The sequence below is a fragment of the Protomyctophum bolini genome (genome assembly GCF_963924005.1).
Source record: "Protomyctophum bolini genome assembly, chromosome: 15".
Lineage (NCBI taxonomy): Eukaryota > Metazoa > Chordata > Actinopteri > Myctophiformes > Myctophidae > Protomyctophum > Protomyctophum bolini.
Genome location: NC_137876.1, coordinates 30,259,607 through 30,278,052, shown reverse-complemented (window position 1 = coordinate 30,278,052; position 18,446 = coordinate 30,259,607). Strand labels below are relative to the sequence as shown.

Here is an 18,446-nt window from a genome sequence, read left to right as displayed (position 1 = left end):
AAGAAACATGTACAGTACATAGTAGTAGTACTGACAGGTCTGTCTTCAGCACCTGTAAACTAGGTCAACAGTCATAAAACATTGTGTCACCAACCATGTGCTCTCTTATTGTGTGAATGTGCCATTTTCAGGTAAACACCAAGAGAATATCTGTGGACTGACCTGTGATGACTAATGACCTTTCGCCTTACATATTTTCACTGGTTCATCTTGATTTTCAATTTCGGTTTTTCATTATAGAGGCTATTCATATAGGCTGGGGGCTGGGGGAGACCCACAGGACCCACAACCATGCTGTTTTCGTGCTCATACGCACCCACACACCCACACACATAGTCACTTAAGGAAGTGGTTGCACCACTTAAAAAACAAAGAGCAAACAATCCCAAATGGATTTCAAAAGTAATTGAAAAAACACGGACACCTCACATGTTAGAAGGACAATATCAGCCACCAGAAGGACGGGTGTTTTTGATTAATCTATCGTGGTTAAAGGGTTTGTATAGGAAGGGGGTGGGGCAGCTAAAATGAATATCAAATATCTAAATATTGAATCACGCAACTTAAAAACTGTCTGCTGTCTGGGGTGTTCACATAAGGCTGAGTAGATGATAAAATGACCAATAGATTTTAAGTGAAATATCCCTTTAAGTACAATTGAGTACTGTACTTAGTTACTTTACTACTTTCGCGCAGACGAAATGAAAGCCTGGGTATCGAGGCTACTTTACTACTGCCATGGAAAGAAACAGAAGTGTGGCTCTTATGATTGTGACACATTTGCCCAGTACATAGATGCATTTCAGAGTGTGCAAAATCATATTTGCTCTTCAATGGAAATCTTTTGGTACTAGAAATATAATGGTAATATAGGTTTAGGTAATGCAGTATTATAAAATAAGATCCTTCTGCAATTCTTCAAGCAGTAGGGCCTGGGCTGCGGCTGAGCGGTCCAGGCACCTAGGCCGGTAATCCAGACTGATGGAGGGTTCGAGGCCTTTGCCGCATGTCTTCCCCCCATCTCTCTCCCCCTTTCTTGTCTAATTACTGTACCCTATCAATAAAGGCAAAAACGCCAAAAAAAGAGTAATCTTTAAAAGAAAAAATAATCTTCAAGCAGTACAATATCTCAGTTTCAGCTTATAGTTCCTATAAAGCCAGAGACTGCCCAATGACAACCATGTGTAACCAGCTGTGGAAGTGGCCAGTCTGGCCATACAAACACACCCAGAGAACAATAACTCTGTGGACCAAGAAAACAGCGAGTAAAGACTTAACTTCACTTAGAAGAACTAACCCGGAGAAAGGCACCGGCGCACACGGACCTTCTTTTCATTATTTCATATGCAAACACACAATACAGTGAGTGTTTGTGTGTTAAGTGTGTGTGGCCAAGACTACAAAGCACGTCACGTGAATGGGCCTGCGTCAAAGCCCCTCCTTTATCCTGGCTGCCAAATCCGCATGGTCTTTTTTTTTTACGTAATACATGTTTGATTTAGGGTTAATGGTTAGTCACACAGAGGGCATTCCAGACACACCTGCACCCAGTGACTTGACGTCTACCACTGAGCATGGTTTGGTGGTGTATAACTCACTCAAGTGTGCCACAAGTGGCTCCTGTCCTATAGGGAGATGGGTTCATGTGTTTAAATTCTTAACTTTACTTACAGTCATTTGGCAGACTGCCAACTTTTCTCTGTTGCACATTCCAGCTGTCTCATGTGTACCAACTTGCATCAACAAATTCCTTCGCCTTGGCAGCGAAGGCATTTTGTTTAAAGAAATAGATGTCAGAGTTTATGACAGACCATATTCGGAATGAGACTCATAGCCTAAAATAATATATTGTCCATAGACAAAAGCAAGTATATATAAAACAAGTTGTTTTTCCAGTAGCATTAATGAGGAGCATCACATTTTTAGAAACTTTCATTTGAATAAAGGTGGCATGCCTGCTTCCCTTGGCACTTTTCTTTGAGAAAGGAGTTTTGAAACTAAATAGAAATTCCATCAGTTTATAGTGCATAGTAGTTAGGGGATAGGGCCCCTCAAGAGCCATACAATCTTCAGGCAGAAGTGCCCCATATAATCATGTTATCTGTAGGCCTATCGTAGCAGATGTAATAATGTACTGCAATTGGTGGGAATCAACAGATGTGGTTTAAACTAGTATTCGGCAGCTGTTACAAGCTGCTTACAAGCCTCTCCTATTGGGCACAGCTGCTACAGACAATAGTTTACCCCCTGCTGTTGCTTTTTCATCAAATTGGGATAAGCATGTCCGCTCTGTCAGGAACTATAGCTACTTCCCAAAAGCTGACAGCCCCACCCTTCCAGGATCTGAACTCTCCCAAAATAACGGAGCACCAGGTTGTCATGGAGGGAAATATTTGGTTAATCTGGTTTTGAAGTAGTTTAATCATCCCTCTCTAATCCCCTTATCTCTCTATGCCCCTTCCCCTCCTCTTGGTCTTATCTCCGCCAGGCCGAATGTGTGGCTGAGACTAGCCTATGTTTTCGGTGTCTGTCCGGTCCATGTCTGTCTGTCTGTGACTGTGTACAGCTAGTCTCGAGACGGACTGGAAAGGAGGGTGCTGTTTTTCTGATGTTTTGATTGGTCTACAGCTAATCTCTGACACCACGCGCACGCACACACACACACACACACACACACACACACACACACACACACACACACACACACACACACACACACACACACACACACACACACACACACACACACACACACACACAGTCGCTCCGGTCCGAGTCCAAGTCGAGTCCCAAGTCGTTTGGTCCCAAGTCCAAGTCGAGTCCCAAGTCAGTCCAAACCCTCAGGTCCGAGTCCCAAGTCGAGTCCCAAGTAATTTGGTCCCAAGTCCAAGTCGAGTCCCAAGTCAATCCAACCCTCAGGTCCGAGTCCCAAGTCGAGTCCCAAGTAATTTGGTCCCAAGTCCAAGTCGAGTCCCAAGTCTTTCTGTTGTGGGCAAGTCAAGCCGAGTCACAAGTCGAGTCACAAGGTTGTGTCAAGTCTAGAATTTGAATTTTGTTATTTGTCATGTGACTTGTCATGATTATGAATTGATTACCCAGGACCGAATGGAAACAAGACAGCAATGACTTTTTTCAGTGATCCCTTTTTGATCAGTGTTTGACTCTACCCTATACCGATTACATTTCTGCCAATAAAGTATTCAATCAATGAATCAATAGATATTCCCCACTGTATTTCACTGTGGCTCCCCCTAATGGCCGTTTTGTCCCTGTACGCTGGAGCAGAGGTAGTGCAATCTGCGCATGCTCACGACTGTCACTATGTGCCTCCGTGTTGACACTAGTTTACAGACACAACTTCACACTTAGTTAGTACATATGGAAATATGGAATATACAATTGGATCTGGGTGTCTTTCAGCAACACTAACTCAAAGGTAGGAAGCAACTTTTCAATCTACTGCAGCTGTGTGGTGAAAATAAAGGTTTTGCCTTAGTGCGAGTGGAGTTGCGCTGCACACCGACGCTGTATTCAAATACTGTATGCTCGGAAACAAAACAAGTCACAAGTCATCTTGTCTCGAGTCGAGTCGAGTCGGGAGTCATTGGCTAGCAAGTCGGAGTCAAGTCTCAAGTCTCGTTGGTCTTTTACCTTCCAAGTCCGAGTCGAGTCGCAAGTCTTTACATTCAAAGTCCGAGTCGAGTCGCAAGTCGTCAAATATGCGACTCGAGTCCAATTGGTGTCTGTCCCTGGAGGCCAGAGCAGAACCTCTAGCCCAAATTTCTCACATTGGCCTGTTATAGCGCCACCAGTAAGGTGATTTTTGCAATAACAAATTTTTGGATATTGCTCTCACTGATTTTCGATTTCTCATATTCAATAATTTGGCTAAGAATGGCATCTAAAGTTTGCAGGAGTGAGTGTCCAATTGTTGTGAAACCTTGCAGGCACATTTCCACTAGGCCTCGGAGGAAATGGGGTACACCGTACACAGATTTTACGGGGGCCAGTTTCGAATTGTATTTTGTACCTTTTTGTGTTTTTGTTTCTTGTGGTCTTTGTTTCCTGCCCCCCTTCACCAAAGGGAACAGGGTCAGGGCAAAATACAAAGGTGTTGTTTTTGTCTGTTTTGTTTTGTTTTGTTACTCCCCATGTCCCCTTTCCCCAAAAGGACCACAACTGAAACAAGCCTAACTGCTTTTGGTGGCATCACTGGCATAGGAGCGAAATTAATTTAGTCCCTTGTTTGTGCCGGATCTGGGTTGCACGTGGTTTGTTGAACTCCCTTTGGTGTTGTGGGTGTATACTTTGTTGACATTAAGGAAGTATTTGGACAGGTACATGGGTATCTCATGGGGTATCTTGTTGATGTATAGCAAATCAAAGAGCGCCCTCAAGTGACTGTGCAGGGCAATTGAAAGATCTACCAAGGTGTGTGTGTGGGTGTGACTATGAATGTGGTATTATGACACATCTAGAGTCAGGTAAGAACAGAAAATAAGGTAGTATGCAAGAAGACGTGTAACAGCATGGACGCAGATCAGAAAAATACTGTTCTAAAAGAGGGATTCCTGGTGAAAAGGGTAAAAAGAAATGTTATTGATAAGACAATGATTGGACATTTAGGCTATAATTTGATCTAACATAGGCTAATTACTTACTTTACAGGGTCATCTTGTACATAACTGGAAAGCTCGCTGGTTTGTACTGATGCCAGACAAGTTACTGTATTATAAATATGAAGGTGGCAAGAGGGACTCCTGCCAACGTGGTAAAATCATGTTGAAGAACTGTGTGATTACCTGTCCTTTTCTGGAGTATGATAATCGGCCGGTGAGTTATCATTGAACTGTTATGTACAGTAGGCTACCACCTTATATTGGTATACCTTACACTGATATTCATTGTGTAATGTGTATGTATAATCATAGTAAGTAAAAAATGAAGGTATTAATGGCCCAAAAGTCCTTGCATGATCGTCAGATTTGGAATGTATGCTTCTCTGTGAGTACTACTGAGTAGTAGTACAAAGATATAGATGTATGTTTGTTTTTATGTTCTTTTCTTTAATTCTTTTTTTGGGGAGGGGGGGGGGGACTGTGAATGTAACTTCTTTGCCGGTGTATTTTAATTACTTTGATACATACATAGCCCTATTAGTCATGCATATGCGGTGTACTGTCTAAATAAAGTAAAGTAAAGGAGACAAGAAATAGACACAATGCCTTAAACTGGAATTAAAGTTTAGAATAAAAACCAATTAAATCCACTTTATGTTTGCTGATGATTATACATGTTAGGAAATATCTTTCTGTATCTGTATTCTGTATATCTGCCTTTATCTTTACTTAACATTGCTGCTTTGGAGTATTTACAACAACATAAAATGGTCTGCATCCACATAGGCATATTGATTTTGTAAAGCTGCAAGTAAACCTTCAAAACCCTTGTTACATGTAACTTAATAATCTATAGTGTGAGCTTTCACATGGTACGCTTTTCATTGTAAGAGAGAAGGATCTGGATTTGCCATCAAATATAATATATACTACAGTTGATATTTTACTACTTTGTGAACAATAAATTGTAGATGTGACGTTGACAATGTCATGTTTTATGATCTTCTCAGACTTATCTCACTTGTTCAGATAATTCACTGCCTGAATGTTTGCCAATGCAATTTATTCCAAACTGCCATTTTCCTTCTAGTTCTTTTAATGTATTTTGGCACTTGGCTGGCATTTCTATTCCCTAGCTGGTATTTAAGCTGCTGACACAGAGTTCTGTGGAGCATTTCCTCGAGTCTTGTTCCCGGGAGAAACGAGATGAGTGGGCAGCAGCCATCACTGTTGCAGTGGAGAAACTCCGGACGGCTGATGATGGAGGACCCCCAAGTCAACCAGAGACCACCAAATCTAAATCACTACAGTTCAACAACATCAGTCTGAAGTAAGCCATGCTTGTGTTACCACCTGGATTTGACACCAAACAACTACCACTATTTCGCACGCACACACACACACACACACACACACACACACACACACACACACACACACACACACACACACACACACACACACACACACACACACACACACACACACATCTAGGCGTCATTCAGGAATATCCAGCTACAAACACTCCATGCACGTATTGTTGCCATAAATGTGGGGACATGTTTTTCTATCATACCTATTTCTTCTAAACTCTAAAGACATATGAATACTTTTACATTAGACATATTACATACTTTAATACCTGGATATTCTGTAGCCTTCTATGGAATGCTGTGTCTTTAACCCTTGCACTCCTTAATTTTAGTTACTTATAATGTTATAATGATATTCTATTATTCCAACTGTGAGACACTATATGGTCCCTGCAGCAAATGTAAACAGAAAACTTGTTGCTCTGTGTCTCAGTCAGGTGGTAGACTCCATGTATGACATCCACAGTGGCATCAAGCTGACCAACCACGTGGAGCAAGGCAGCACCTACAGCAACTGCTTCTTAGGTAAGCTTCTACAGAAACAGAAATATAGTCACATCAATCTGCACACTGAATGCCCTAAATGAAAGTTATGAAATGTTGTCTACTACGTTTATATAGGCCGCAAATGTTGGCATTTGAAACTGACACCTTACTTGAGAGTGATCTTTAGGCTTCCTCTCAGTGATGCTTGAATTTCCACCGGGGATCAATAAGTCTGATCTATCTTTCATGAGGCCACTGATGTTTCGCTCACTCTGTCTCTATGGGTTTGTGTGCAGGCATGCGATATGTGTGCGGCGTGCGCATGAGAACATGCATTTCTATGTTTTCTTTTATATGTGTGCATTCAACTGCATGTGACTAAGTGCATGTTAATTAATGTGTACAGCATAATACATATGCTCATATCTCTATGTTTATACAGGTTCAGCAGTGGTGGACTGGCTAGTATTTATGCAGTTAGTTCTGACCCGTGTGGAGGCAGTGACCCTGGCCTCGGCCCTGCTGGAGGAAGGCTTTTTACGGCCTATAGGACTGAGGAGTCTAGATGCCATCCGCAGTGTGGGACTCATAGAACAGTTCATGGATGACTCCACTGCACTTTACAGCTTTGTGAGTACCAGTGGTTGACTGAATCTGTACTAAGTGGAGAGTTTGTATGGCAACAGTCAGTTGGGAAAGTACTTCTTGTATCTCCTAATAAAGTTGATCCCTCAATCCATTAAGGGCCACACTTACAGTACTGTGTGGATGTTACCTGTTCATTGCTTCGTTGTTCATGTTTCCTCACAGTCTGAGAGCTTTACGAAAAGAGGAAGTGTGAAGGCAGAGACGTCTCTGTCAGCTGTCGAGCTCAGTGGGAAAGTGATGAGAAGGGGCTATCTGTTAAAACAGGTACGTTCAAGTTAGTGTACAAGTTACAATGTAGGACATCACATTCAGTCCTTCCCTGCTTCCCACCATAATCCTGCTTAGAAAATATATAGTATTATTTTATAGCTTAGCATGCTGTATGTATTTACAATTATTTTGCTATATGTGGCTCAATCCCGAATTTAGGGACACAAGAGAAAGAACTGGAAGGTGCGACTCTTTGTCTTGCGTTCAGAGCCTGCCTTCCTCCACTACTATGATCCCAGCAGGGTGAGCACACAAATCACTTAATAGTTAATAACTTAACTTCTGTCATGTAATAATAAATGACCCATTTGTTTGTGCTACTGTCTGTGAACAATGTGTTTGTTTTCTGTCCCACCCGTTTCCTGTCTTATGATGTCACCTCTCAGGATGATGTCAGCCCTGTAGGCGGCTTCAGTATGCGAGGCTGTCTGGTCTCAGCACTGGAGGATAATGGAGTTCCCTCAGGTGAGTCAGCCTCGGTCATATATAGGTGCAGCCTCAAGAGGGGTGGAATGAGCAATTAAGTTCATGATCAAAGGTTGTGTTTGTTCATAAATGGGAAGTTTTCTGTCTGCCTGAAAATATAACACCTGCTCATGATAGATGGCATATTATACATGAAATAAACATTGTAAAGTGCAGAAAAGGGCTTAAAAACAAGTAGGTTGCGCTCGCTGGTGCTGTACAAAAGGTAGATGCAATTAAAAAAGGCCTGATGAACGCCTACTATGGCCGAAACATTGTGTTTTTGGATGTCAGTGTTTTAAAATAAATGAAACACTGTGGAGCTGAGCCTGTGTGCGGACTTCTCTCTTTTTGAAGTGCAGAAAAGGACCATGGAAGTGGGGACATTCTTGAACTTTTACGGCCCAAAGGAACATTAGTTGAATTAAGTCCCTTAGACTCATGTTCATGTAAGTGTCTGCTAGCATTGAGCTATTTTTGGTGAAGAAATTAGGTGTAGAGGGGGAAAAGCAGTCAAAGTACCGTAAGTAACAGCCCTTTTAGAGAGTTTAAGTGGTTCATGCAGGTATACTTTACTGACTATCCCTCCATCTTCTCCATGCAGGAGTGAAAGGCAACATTCAAGGCAACCTGTTTAAAATCATCACACAGTCAGACACACATTACTTCATCCAGGCGCCAACCCACCAGGACAAGATGGACTGGATAGATGCGATCAGAAAACAGACCTAAAAGGTTTTAAACCTGTTTTGGACTGAATCCATACATTCCGTGAATGTTGTACTGTAGCAATAGCAAAGTATGCAATTCAAATGAAATAGATTTGAATAGTAAATTAGTCAATCTGATTTGATGGCAATCTATTTAATATAAATTCATGTAGTCATTTATGCATTTTTTCCATTATTTAATATGTTTTCTTTATTGAGCTTCATTGTTTTTTACTTAAAACACCAAGTCTTGAATACAAGTATGTACAAGCAAGGCCCCAGGTTGTATTTTTCACATTCATACAGATTGGCAGCTCTCCTGGAAAAGGGGAACACACCCACTCAGCAAGCTGATGCAAGCCTCTCCTCTTTTGTCAGCATGTTACTATGTTGACCATAATATGGACCATGAATCATATTATGATTCATGGTGAGCAGCTGGTAATTCAGCCTCTCTTTTGCTCAAGTGAGCAATTTTCACAAAGATATAGTTGTCTTACTTCATAGGCTTACTCACAGGGGTCCCCGAGTATGAAGAGAAACTGCGCGAGTATGGTCAATTCCCCTTTGCATTTTGTTGATATAGTCACCAGGCTGATAGAATACTTGAGTAGGGGCCAGGAAAATATAATTATGTGGAATGCTTGAGTAGGGGCCTGGGGAAAAGATAATTACAGTATGTGTCACATGTGACTAAAGCCTCTCGAGACTTTTTAGGCTGTAGTGATTTATGTTACTTTGTGTTCTAATTGCTGCACCATTGAGTGCTGAAGATTTGTAAATACATTTAAGTAGCTAATCAACCAGTAGATGTAAACCTTGAAAAAAATGACAAAATTTATTGCAGTGAAATACATTCATACATACAGTCATTATGAAACATTGACATAAAAAGTGCCATGGTAGTCAGAAAAGTATACAACCCAGTGTTGGGATGACAATAACAAAAGTGCAAACTACATGACACTTTAAGCTATTTTGTCTGTATCACTTTGAAGTCAAATTAAGTGGGACTTAACATACTATATTACGGGCATGCACTAATGTAGGCTATACTTGGTTGAACATTACACCTGTTACAGTACTTCATAGGGAAAAGAACAGTCTTTAGTGTTGGTTATTCTGATTTCAGAAACATTCAGCTTCAAGCATTGTCATATTTTACTTTTAGATAAATTATTTAAATGTCTTTTTAAATTCTATAAACTTGTTTCAGAAAAACATGCTGCCCCCAATCAAGTCTTCCATGTGCCTAGATTGATCCCGCTTATTATTCTTACAATAAGTACGTAGTAGTCAGTACTACTACTACTATAGTGTGTTCTTTGGGGGGTAGATTGTATGCATTAAGCAAATTCAGGTCAGATCCCAGTCCTCAATGGACAATTGGACATCAGACATCAAGAAGACCGTTACATTCAGTCAACATGTTCAAATCTCCAAACAGGTAATCTAGTGAAGGCACTTTGTCTTAACACATGATTACAAGCCAGGTGTAACTTACCGGTATTGTACACAATTAAGGTATCACTATTCTAATTCTATTGTCCCTAAACAAAAAACTCTTCGCTTCATCTTCCATCTGAGGGTCAGGGGGCCTTAGGCCACTTTTGTGAGCTGTAGATCTCCAAAGATTCTGAGAGCAGTCAGAGATGCAAGCGGGAAGAAGCGATGTGTGAAACCACATAGGGGCTGACCATCCACTAAGATACGAAACTGCTGGTGCTCACAAACAATCTCCATCTGAGAAGAGACAGGAGAGAGTTAAGGGTATGATGATGATGTCACGCAGATATTCTATATTGAGGTATTTGATAAAAAACATAGTAACAATTTACAATTTACTCATTTAGCAGACGCTCTTAATCCAGAGCGATTTACAGTAAGCAAGAACAACACATGATAATACATCTAATACATTAAACCAGTAAGACGCCCTGAGGGCAAGAAGCGACCTCGCTCTAAAGGGCGAGGTCGCGTGCACGCATCTGCCTGGGTAGCGGCAGACTGCTGGGCGACGCTGGCGCTTTGGCATGGGGGGGTCAGATCAACATATGGTATACACTATACAGCGTGCGTGTGTGTGTTTTGTAGAGGTCATTATTATGGTCAAACAGTTGATAAACAAATTAATAAATAGACATGATGTTATCTTGTCTTATCTTTGTTGATGTTTAGCTTACAGTCATTACATGTTCCAGAACTATTGCCAAATGACTGCAAATTCCTTGATCGCCAAAGCCAATACAGTATTGAAGGCAATCCATTTGAGGCCACGCGTCAGAACATGACCACAAGAAGAAGACAATTAGTACTCACACCAGGGACCATGTGCACATTTACCTTAAAGGATTCTCCAGCAGCAAAAGGGAAGAAGGAGAGGGTATTTTCAGAAGGACCCCATTTCCCTGCCAAGCGAGCGTTGCGCTGGATGGCCTTGTCCATGAAGCTGACCTTCATTTGAAGACCAACATCTGCCTCTGTCTGCTCCTCTTGTGGGACACTGGATACAGACACCTCAATGCTGGACAAATACAAAGTGGTTAGATACCAGATGCAGAATTCAACTGAAAATGGATATTGAGCAGACAGTCAGACAAACTGAGGAAGAAAGTAAGAAACAAAAACAGACTTGTGCTTGCACACGCACGCACGCACTCACGCACGCACGTACGCACACACACACACACACACACACACACACACACACACACACACACACACACACACACACACACACACACACACACACACACACACACACACCTACACCTGGAGATTTCTCAATGTAACCACACACACATATGACACACCTGGGATCTGGCCAGTACAATCACAATGTTGAATAGCTGGCAAAATTGCAAAACCTCTTGGTTATGCAAGTTCAACTCTGACTAAAAGCTACGACACAGCAGCTCAGGCAGTAACAGTGACATCTCCTGGATTGTATTGCAAATGGTAGTAGTATAATCTTTAGCAAAATAAATTAGATTAAGTGATTAATTATGGTAGACTGAACATTTTGACATTTATTGCTTTCCATTTTGTCTATGCACAATTGTGCCAATACACATAAGAAAAAACATGACATAAACTACAAAACGTATTTTATTCACATTGCATGAGTCTAATTATTAGTAGCCTCAATCTGCACATGATATGTTTCATCAGCTGATATCCCTTTGGAAGAAAAATGTTGGTGGCCAGCATCATGATTTGATTGAAAGAATTATCTCTACCACAACATTTCAGACAAATCAGAATAATGTTAAATTACTCAAACGGATACAAAATTTAAATTACTACAAGACTAAACAGATAAGTAGGCCTCCCTTGATTGATCTGTCTGGCTGTCAGTGGAAGGGCAATTATTTCCAACCAATGATGTCTACAGTAATAATTAAATTTGGTATCCTATACTATTTTCTTCATAAAAGGACTTTTTTCTGGTCTCTTGGCCTACCTATACAACCCAATTTACCTAACCTTAATTAACTGTGTGTGTGTGTGTGTGTGTGTGTGTGTGTGTGTGTGTGTGTGTGTGTGCGCGCGCGCGCATGCATGTTTTGTAGAGGTCATTATTACGATCAAACAGTTGATAAACAAATGAATAAATAGACATGATGTTATCTCCCAGGGAAATTCCATTGTGATTATTGTGATTTAATGGGATTTGCAACTCTCCCACGCCAACAGGCTAGCCCAATTTTGATCTTGCAAAGGTATTTTCCCCAAACATGCATCAGGGACCGCAGCTGCTGCAGGGTGGTGAAAGCAATGGTGCACAAAGATCTGCTTTACACCACATTAGATGAAACATATTGTGTGATTGTTTGTTTGTTTGTTTGTTTGTTTGTTTGTTTGTTTGATTGATTGATTCATTGAAATATCTATTAACAGTTTGCAGAATTACAGTAGCCTACATTTTAAGCACAACTCAATACAAAGACTATAGCCTACTACTACTAGGCTACTGTTGGCAGAAATGGCAGTTGGCTACTAACCTCTGGGGTTTTTGGTCAACAATTCCCATAACAACCAATTTCATTGAAGGCCGCAGCCCACCTTTTATTTCTCCGATATACTCCTCCTGTAGAACAATAGAAAATAAACGTTTATGTCGTATTGGTCAGACCTGCAACATCAGCATCCACACATAATAAGCACGTGGCAGTTTCAAGCCACAGTTAGCCTACCGGTATTTTACATTATTGCAGGTTATCGTTCTCTAAATAAGCGCCATGGGGCCTGGTAGCCTCCATTACAGGCTACAAGTCTACAACTATTCACGCTGCTAAGCCTGCCAGCTGCGTCTTTGAAACGTCCACAGGTGAACGGTCAGTATACGATCGCGCCGACAAAACGTGTTTTATTGTTTCCTAAACAGCGATTGATGACATGATAAAACTGTACTAATTAAACCATTTATAGCCATGCATTATGTCCTATAGGCTCACATGCAAAGGGGAAAAACTGCATCATGGCAGATCGTTTTACATACATTTTGTTTCTTATCGTTTTCTTCCATTCCAGTCAGTGCAGGGAGGATATTCTATCTGAACTGTTACGGGATGCCAGTGAGAGAGTTGATTAATTCTCTGCCTCCAGCTGGCAAACCCCGCCTGTCCGTTGTCATAGAGACAGGCTCCTACGTTTAGCACAAAGGATGCCAGGGTGTGTGAGTGCGAGAGAGGGGGGGGGGGGGTACAAAGGAAAAGTATGTGCCCATGTGTGCGTCATACTGAGACACACCTACACATATGATTTAATTTAATTTAAATGTCAATAAATATAATGTCAACCAATAATCAATTGAGTCTCTACAGATGCCAGTTGGTCCCATGCAAGAGAGGAGAAGTGAGAACACTTCAGTCACGCACTGCACACGTACCTGGCTTGTACAAACAAAAACTACTCCAAGTTCTCTAGCCAGTACATCGTTGCCATATGTCTATGGTTGCCATGGCCATGGACCATGATGGCACTTTATCGACTGGTGGTAACGTACATGTGCAGCTGCAGCAGCACTACACTATATTAAGATGTTTGACCATTGAAATGTAGGCTTATATTCTTTTCAGATGTGAGTCTGATAAAATGTCTATTAACATAATAGGCTAGCCGCTATAGAGAATCACTTCATTTTCAATACAAACTTAACATGGTTTAAAACCACACAAGAATGCACTATAGAATAAATGGCTTTTGTCAGGACAACTTGCCTCCTAGTTTTTGGTTTTAAATCAGCACAACATAATATATTGCAATGTTCTTTAATATTGCATTTTTTGGATGTGATTGTATCTGGATTGTAGTACAGCGACTGCAAAAAATGGGCTTTGCTTAATAAACAAGAGATTAAATGAAACTAAATTAAAGTTTTGTTTTATAATCCTGCAAATTATGCAGTCTGGATGGAACGCCCCCTCTTTTCAACCTTTGCACCAACCAGCACAGGGGAATCAGCTGCTTTTGTCACATGACCCTCTTTAGTGTGCGTCTAGTTTCCATAGGGTATTTATTGTTGCCCTTACCGAGGTATTTTGTAATTGTTTTGCCCCTAGAAATGAAAAGTAATACTAACAATGAATATAATAATAGTAATAATATTAAAGACACTAAAGATAAACTATACACAAGACAAATAATGTTATTTTAGAATATTTTAAGCAATACAATTGTTACATTTATTGTAAGAAGTGTCTCTTAAATAATGTCAAAGGCAAAAAGTTACCAGAGGCACCCCTGCAGCCGCCTAGCATAACAGATCAAGAGAAAGCATAAGAGGAGGAGATTGGAGAATGTGCAAATAGAGTCAGAAATAAATAACTATCCATGGAAATGAGTAAGTAACGTTGTTGAATATGGCTTAAATCTCATGTACGTCGATCTTCCACTCTGTCTAGCGTGTTTATGTCATGTCTTCTAGTCTGGCTAACAATAGCAAAGTACTGAAGCAATGCTAGCTGTCAGATCTGTATGTACTTTAGTGTATGCACTTTAGGAAAGGATGGAATATATATGACATGTATTTACCTCATTATAGCCAAAGATAAATAGTTCTTTGCTTCACTCAGAGAGACTACTGAGTACCCTAATAAAAGTAAGGTTCATTTACGTTTCAAGTCATTCTTAAGTTCTCCAATCTCTAGCCCTACAAGCAGAACCCAATGCTACTGAAGTTTCTGACATTTTTGAGACCCATCCAATCTCCAAAGTAAACTAAGCATGGCTTGTCTGCTAAAGTAATTTGGTATTTTGGGGTTTATGCCGATACATAACTTGAAATGTTTTGGATAATATTGTAATTTCTTTTCAAGATTTTGTCCTAACATTTTCTCTATAGACGAGAATGCCAATTTACCCTGCACCTGTGCAAAATATATTATTTAGTGTACCAACTGGACTGAGGAAGCACAATACAATCCTGTGTCATCCAATTGTAACTAGTTAAACACTGAGCAGTCTGTGAGGACATAATAGGTTATTCTTTCTTTAACTTACTTAAATGCCCATCTGCACCCAAGTTGCAGTACCTTCCATTGACGCAGCCCATTCATGAAATGGAAAAGTCCTAACTGATGGTAAACAATGATAAACTGAACAATATTGCACCTGTAAGGATAGCTTGTATTATCCTCTTTGTCTCTGTCAAGACTTTGTGTCATAAAAAGCCACAGTTGGCGTGGCATTGGCAATCATTCTGTCTATAAATTATGTGCAGCAATTATATGTGTTTGAGTTTGGAAGCGGCTATTCTTTCTTTACAGACGAGGGAAGTTCAAGAGCACTCTGTCACTACCCAGCAGTAAAGGGTATAACGCTGCTGTGAACACAGGAGTGTCACGATAGTGTGGCCATGCGTCCTGTAGGATGTGAGGCTGAGGCATCCCTCCAGGAGCTGTTTGGGTACTTCACACGCTGCTTGCAGCATGGAGAGTGGGAGCTGGCCAGTGCCTGTGTGCCACAGCTGGCCAGCTCAACCGGAGGGCTCTCTGCAAAGCTACGGGACATTGTCAAAGCCATTGTGTCCCATCCCTACATTCTTAAGTGAGTAACTGCTTGATGGTAAGACGAGGAGGACATACGCTGTTTGTCCTTTTTTGAGGGGTGCTAGCCCCTCCTATATCCAGATTTTAGTGTATGTACACAAACTTTGTCCTACTGTACATAAACATTAAATTCCCATTGACAATGAATGACAAAATGTTATGTCATAGTGTCTGAGCAAATAGACATAGTGTCTATTTTACATTATGATGATGTACGATGATAACAGCGCCCCTCACTTCACACAGGTGTGATTTTTTAAATATTCAATCGAGTTGTGAATATAAATATACCTGATCTGATGTCATGGTTTTGTGATTACATGTCGGTGTATGTATTGATTTAAAATGTGTTTATTATGTTTTGTCTTCAAGGTTATAAGTCAAAGATGAGGATAGACATAATTATAACATTGCAATTAGCAATTACTGTGGTAATTTTAGTTACTATATCTGTGATTGGTAATTTGATAGATGGGAGTCTGTGGGCAGTCCGCACAAACTGGCCTGGTTTTGGCTTCAAGTCCTGGAGAAATTGACAAATGAGCAGGTACATTTATGAAATTATAAATTGTATATTAACTATATTTGTGTCCTGGCCATGTTCCTCCATTATGCCATCCTTGAATATGAGCATTGTTCCCCACATGAACACGTGTTAAACCAATCTTTGTTTTTATGGCACCATTTGTACAGGTTATAATGCTTCACAAGTAACTAGGTCAAATGCACATAGAACTTCATGGAGATAAAACATGTCTCCAGGACACTAAAGACAGATCACACTTTTCACCAGCACAACATTGCATAATATCCTTCCCCTCTATTTCCTTGGTAGGGAGATCTTAATGTCTTCTCGTTCCCATGTGGAGTGACTACTACAGACTACTGCCCATTGTATGTGTAGCACTGTGCCTTAATGCTCTGCACCAAAAACTACTAATACAAATGAAGTTACCATACTAATTACATTACTGGTTGATCACTGGACCACTGTCCCCACTGGTATCACCTGCCCATTCATAAGAACTGGATTGTGATGTTATCCTGTAGGTTTCTCCTGTGGTCCAGCGAGAGCTTGAGTTCATGCTGCTCCTGGAAGAGTTGGGTGAGGAGAAAGTTCCAGAGGCTGTTCTCAAGGTTAGCTTAATGTTCTGGTCTGTTATCATTATCACATCACCTGCAGATGTTACAATAACCACATTCAAACCTTGCATCCAGATTTTGGATGATTATAGGGGGAAATTGTGCGACAGCTTGTATACATTCAGGCGTAAGTGGTAAAGGCAACCACACCGAAAAACAAAATGTTCAGGCAATGGTTTTATAGTGAAGAAAAGGGTTTATTGGATCATAAAGTTAAGTTCATATTATGACTACCGGTATATAACCTCAGAATGGCTCTGTTTAATTCTATTCTATGACTGGTCCGAGTATAATAAAAGCAAACATTCTCTTCCACCAGGAGCTGCATCAGGCCTTCTTGGACATCCAGTGTGAGCAAAAAGGAGCATCCAGGACAACGGATGCTTGCGTTGAGTCTTGCCTCCAGAACTTACTGGAGAGGAAGAAGCCCAGACTAGCTTATGCACTGGCACAGTTCTTACAGGTAGTGAATGATTTGATGAACATACCGTATTCTACAGATCTACTACCTATAGTATTATGTTGCACTTACAGGCTGTACACACTGTTCATGTTGGGGGCTGATAGTGAGCTAAAGCCAAGTCAAGCCTGTAGTGTCAGTCCTGAACTTGACACCACTGGCTGGTTACTGACCGAGAACTAGTTTAGACGTGTATAATAAAAACAAAAAACTGATGTCCAAACGTTGACTTCGTTTTAAATGAAAGGGTCACTTCAGCAGGTTAAACAACGTAATAGTCAGTGTAAAATGTAAATCGACAGCCTTTGTTTTCACAAAACGGTCAACAAACTGTTTGCCTCTTTCACTTCAGTAACACCTGTGCCTTGTAACCAACAAGCCAACACCTTGACCGTGACGTCAATTATAGAAATGAAATGCATAGAAAAGAAATGGCTCTTACACCTTATTACCGCATTATCTTGTCGTTTTTCTGCAGGGTCACACGTTGGGAGGCAGCACAGGGGACCAGACCCTCCAGCACACGTTCATCCAATACCTGCTGGAGAAAGTCGGAAAGCCAGAGAGGGACCCTGACAAGGTGGAGGAGTGGGTGGAGGAGATATGCACCGTGTTATCTGTGATGCCATGGAGCACTGAGAGAAGCGGGGGACATTTTGAGACATTGTGTGAGGTGCTATGGGCAACCAGAGATGGCCCTCTGAAGGAGGAGAGGGTGCTGAGCGCCTTGCTGCGCCCTCAGTGCAGCTCTCTGGTCTCGCAGTACTGCTCCACCGCTCTGCGGCTTCAGAGAGACCATTTTCTGAAAAGCACACCTGAAACCCAAGGTTTGATCAGCATTTGCAGTCTTTGTTTCCCCCTGTGACCTATGCAATTATATGCAATTATTTTCTAATTTCATTTAAAATTCAGGCTGCAGTTGACATTTACCAGATGCTAATTCAGAGGGAATTGAAGTGTTAAATTCCTAGTGAATCTGTCATTAATGTGATGCTATATAGAGGTTCTCCAACGAAGGTTGTCGGTTGGTTCAATCACTGGCACTAATGGGAGGGTGACTTCCAGCTGCATGTTGTCTGTAGGATTATACCCACAGTTCTTGCCATCACTGTTCAGGTGCCTTTGAGAAAATGCTGACCTCAAAACAGCTCCAGGGCCGTTGCACTTCAGGCAACCCTGCCTAATCAAATCCGTGTTATGGGCTGTTATTTGTGGTAAAT

At 41.0% G+C, this 18,446-nt stretch overlaps 3 protein-coding genes across 6 annotated transcripts in view; 2 read left to right on the top strand and 1 right to left on the bottom strand.

Moving 5' to 3' along the window:
* The first annotated feature begins 4,514 nt into the window (after positions 1-4,514).
* On the top strand, positions 4,515-8,813 carry plek2 (pleckstrin 2). The gene is made up of 9 exons (XM_080783482.1): positions 4,515-4,583; positions 4,669-4,833; positions 5,756-5,949; positions 6,426-6,517; positions 6,921-7,108; positions 7,289-7,390; positions 7,556-7,639; positions 7,783-7,861; positions 8,466-8,813. Exons 1-9 carry the CDS (start codon positions 4,530-4,532, stop codon positions 8,591-8,593), a joined length of 1,086 nt encoding a protein of 361 aa, XP_080639608.1. The 5' UTR covers positions 4,515-4,529; the 3' UTR covers positions 8,594-8,813.
* A 744-nt stretch (positions 8,814-9,557) lies between these two features.
* LOC308329046 (galectin-related protein B) lies at positions 9,558-13,160 on the bottom strand. Its single transcript, XM_080783214.1, has 4 exons — positions 13,073-13,160; positions 12,576-12,661; positions 10,915-11,095; positions 9,558-10,314 (listed from the first exon to the last, which is right to left on the bottom strand). The coding sequence occupies exons 1-4, from the start codon at positions 13,097-13,099 to the stop codon at positions 10,171-10,173; spliced, it is 438 nt and encodes a 145-aa protein (XP_080639340.1). The 5' UTR covers positions 13,100-13,160; the 3' UTR covers positions 9,558-10,170.
* zfyve26 (zinc finger, FYVE domain containing 26) overlaps positions 12,870-18,446 on the top strand; it is a 44,133-nt gene continuing 38,556 nt past the window's right edge. For 2 of the 4 annotated variants that reach the window (XM_080783213.1, XM_080783210.1), the window contains exons 1-6: positions 14,301-14,416; positions 15,342-15,621; positions 16,095-16,170; positions 16,674-16,760; positions 17,086-17,229; positions 17,705-18,053. In XM_080783213.1, the coding sequence (XP_080639339.1) occupies positions 15,431-15,621; positions 16,095-16,170; positions 16,674-16,760; positions 17,086-17,229; positions 17,705-18,053 (847 nt within the window). In that variant the 5' untranslated portion in view covers positions 14,301-14,416; positions 15,342-15,430. Of the gene's footprint in view, positions 12,909-14,300; positions 14,417-15,076; positions 15,189-15,341; positions 15,622-16,094; positions 16,171-16,673; positions 16,761-17,085; positions 17,230-17,704; positions 18,054-18,446 lie in introns of those variants that run through there. The other 2 variants (XM_080783211.1, XM_080783212.1) reach the window with 2 other exon arrangements.

Coding starts and splice junctions, on each gene's coding strand:
- plek2 (XM_080783482.1), top strand. CDS start 4,530: ATGGACGCAGATCAGAAAAATACTGTTCTAAAAGAGGGATTCCTGGTG. Junction 5,950..6,425: donor TTCAACAACATCAGTCTGAA/GTAAGCCATGCT, acceptor TCTGTGTCTCAG/TCAGGTGGTAGACTCCATGT. Junction 7,640..7,782: donor ACTACTATGATCCCAGCAGG/GTGAGCACACAA, acceptor GTCACCTCTCAG/GATGATGTCAGCCCTGTAGG.
- LOC308329046 (XM_080783214.1), bottom strand. CDS start 13,099: ATGGAAGAAAACGATAAGAAACAAAAT. Junction 11,096..12,575: donor GTTGACCAAAAACCCCAGAG/GTTAGTAGCCAA, acceptor GTATTTGTCCAG/CATTGAGGTGTCTGTATCCA. Junction 10,315..10,914: donor CTGCTGGAGAATCCTTTAAG/GTAAATGTGCAC, acceptor GTCTCTTCTCAG/ATGGAGATTGTTTGTGAGCA.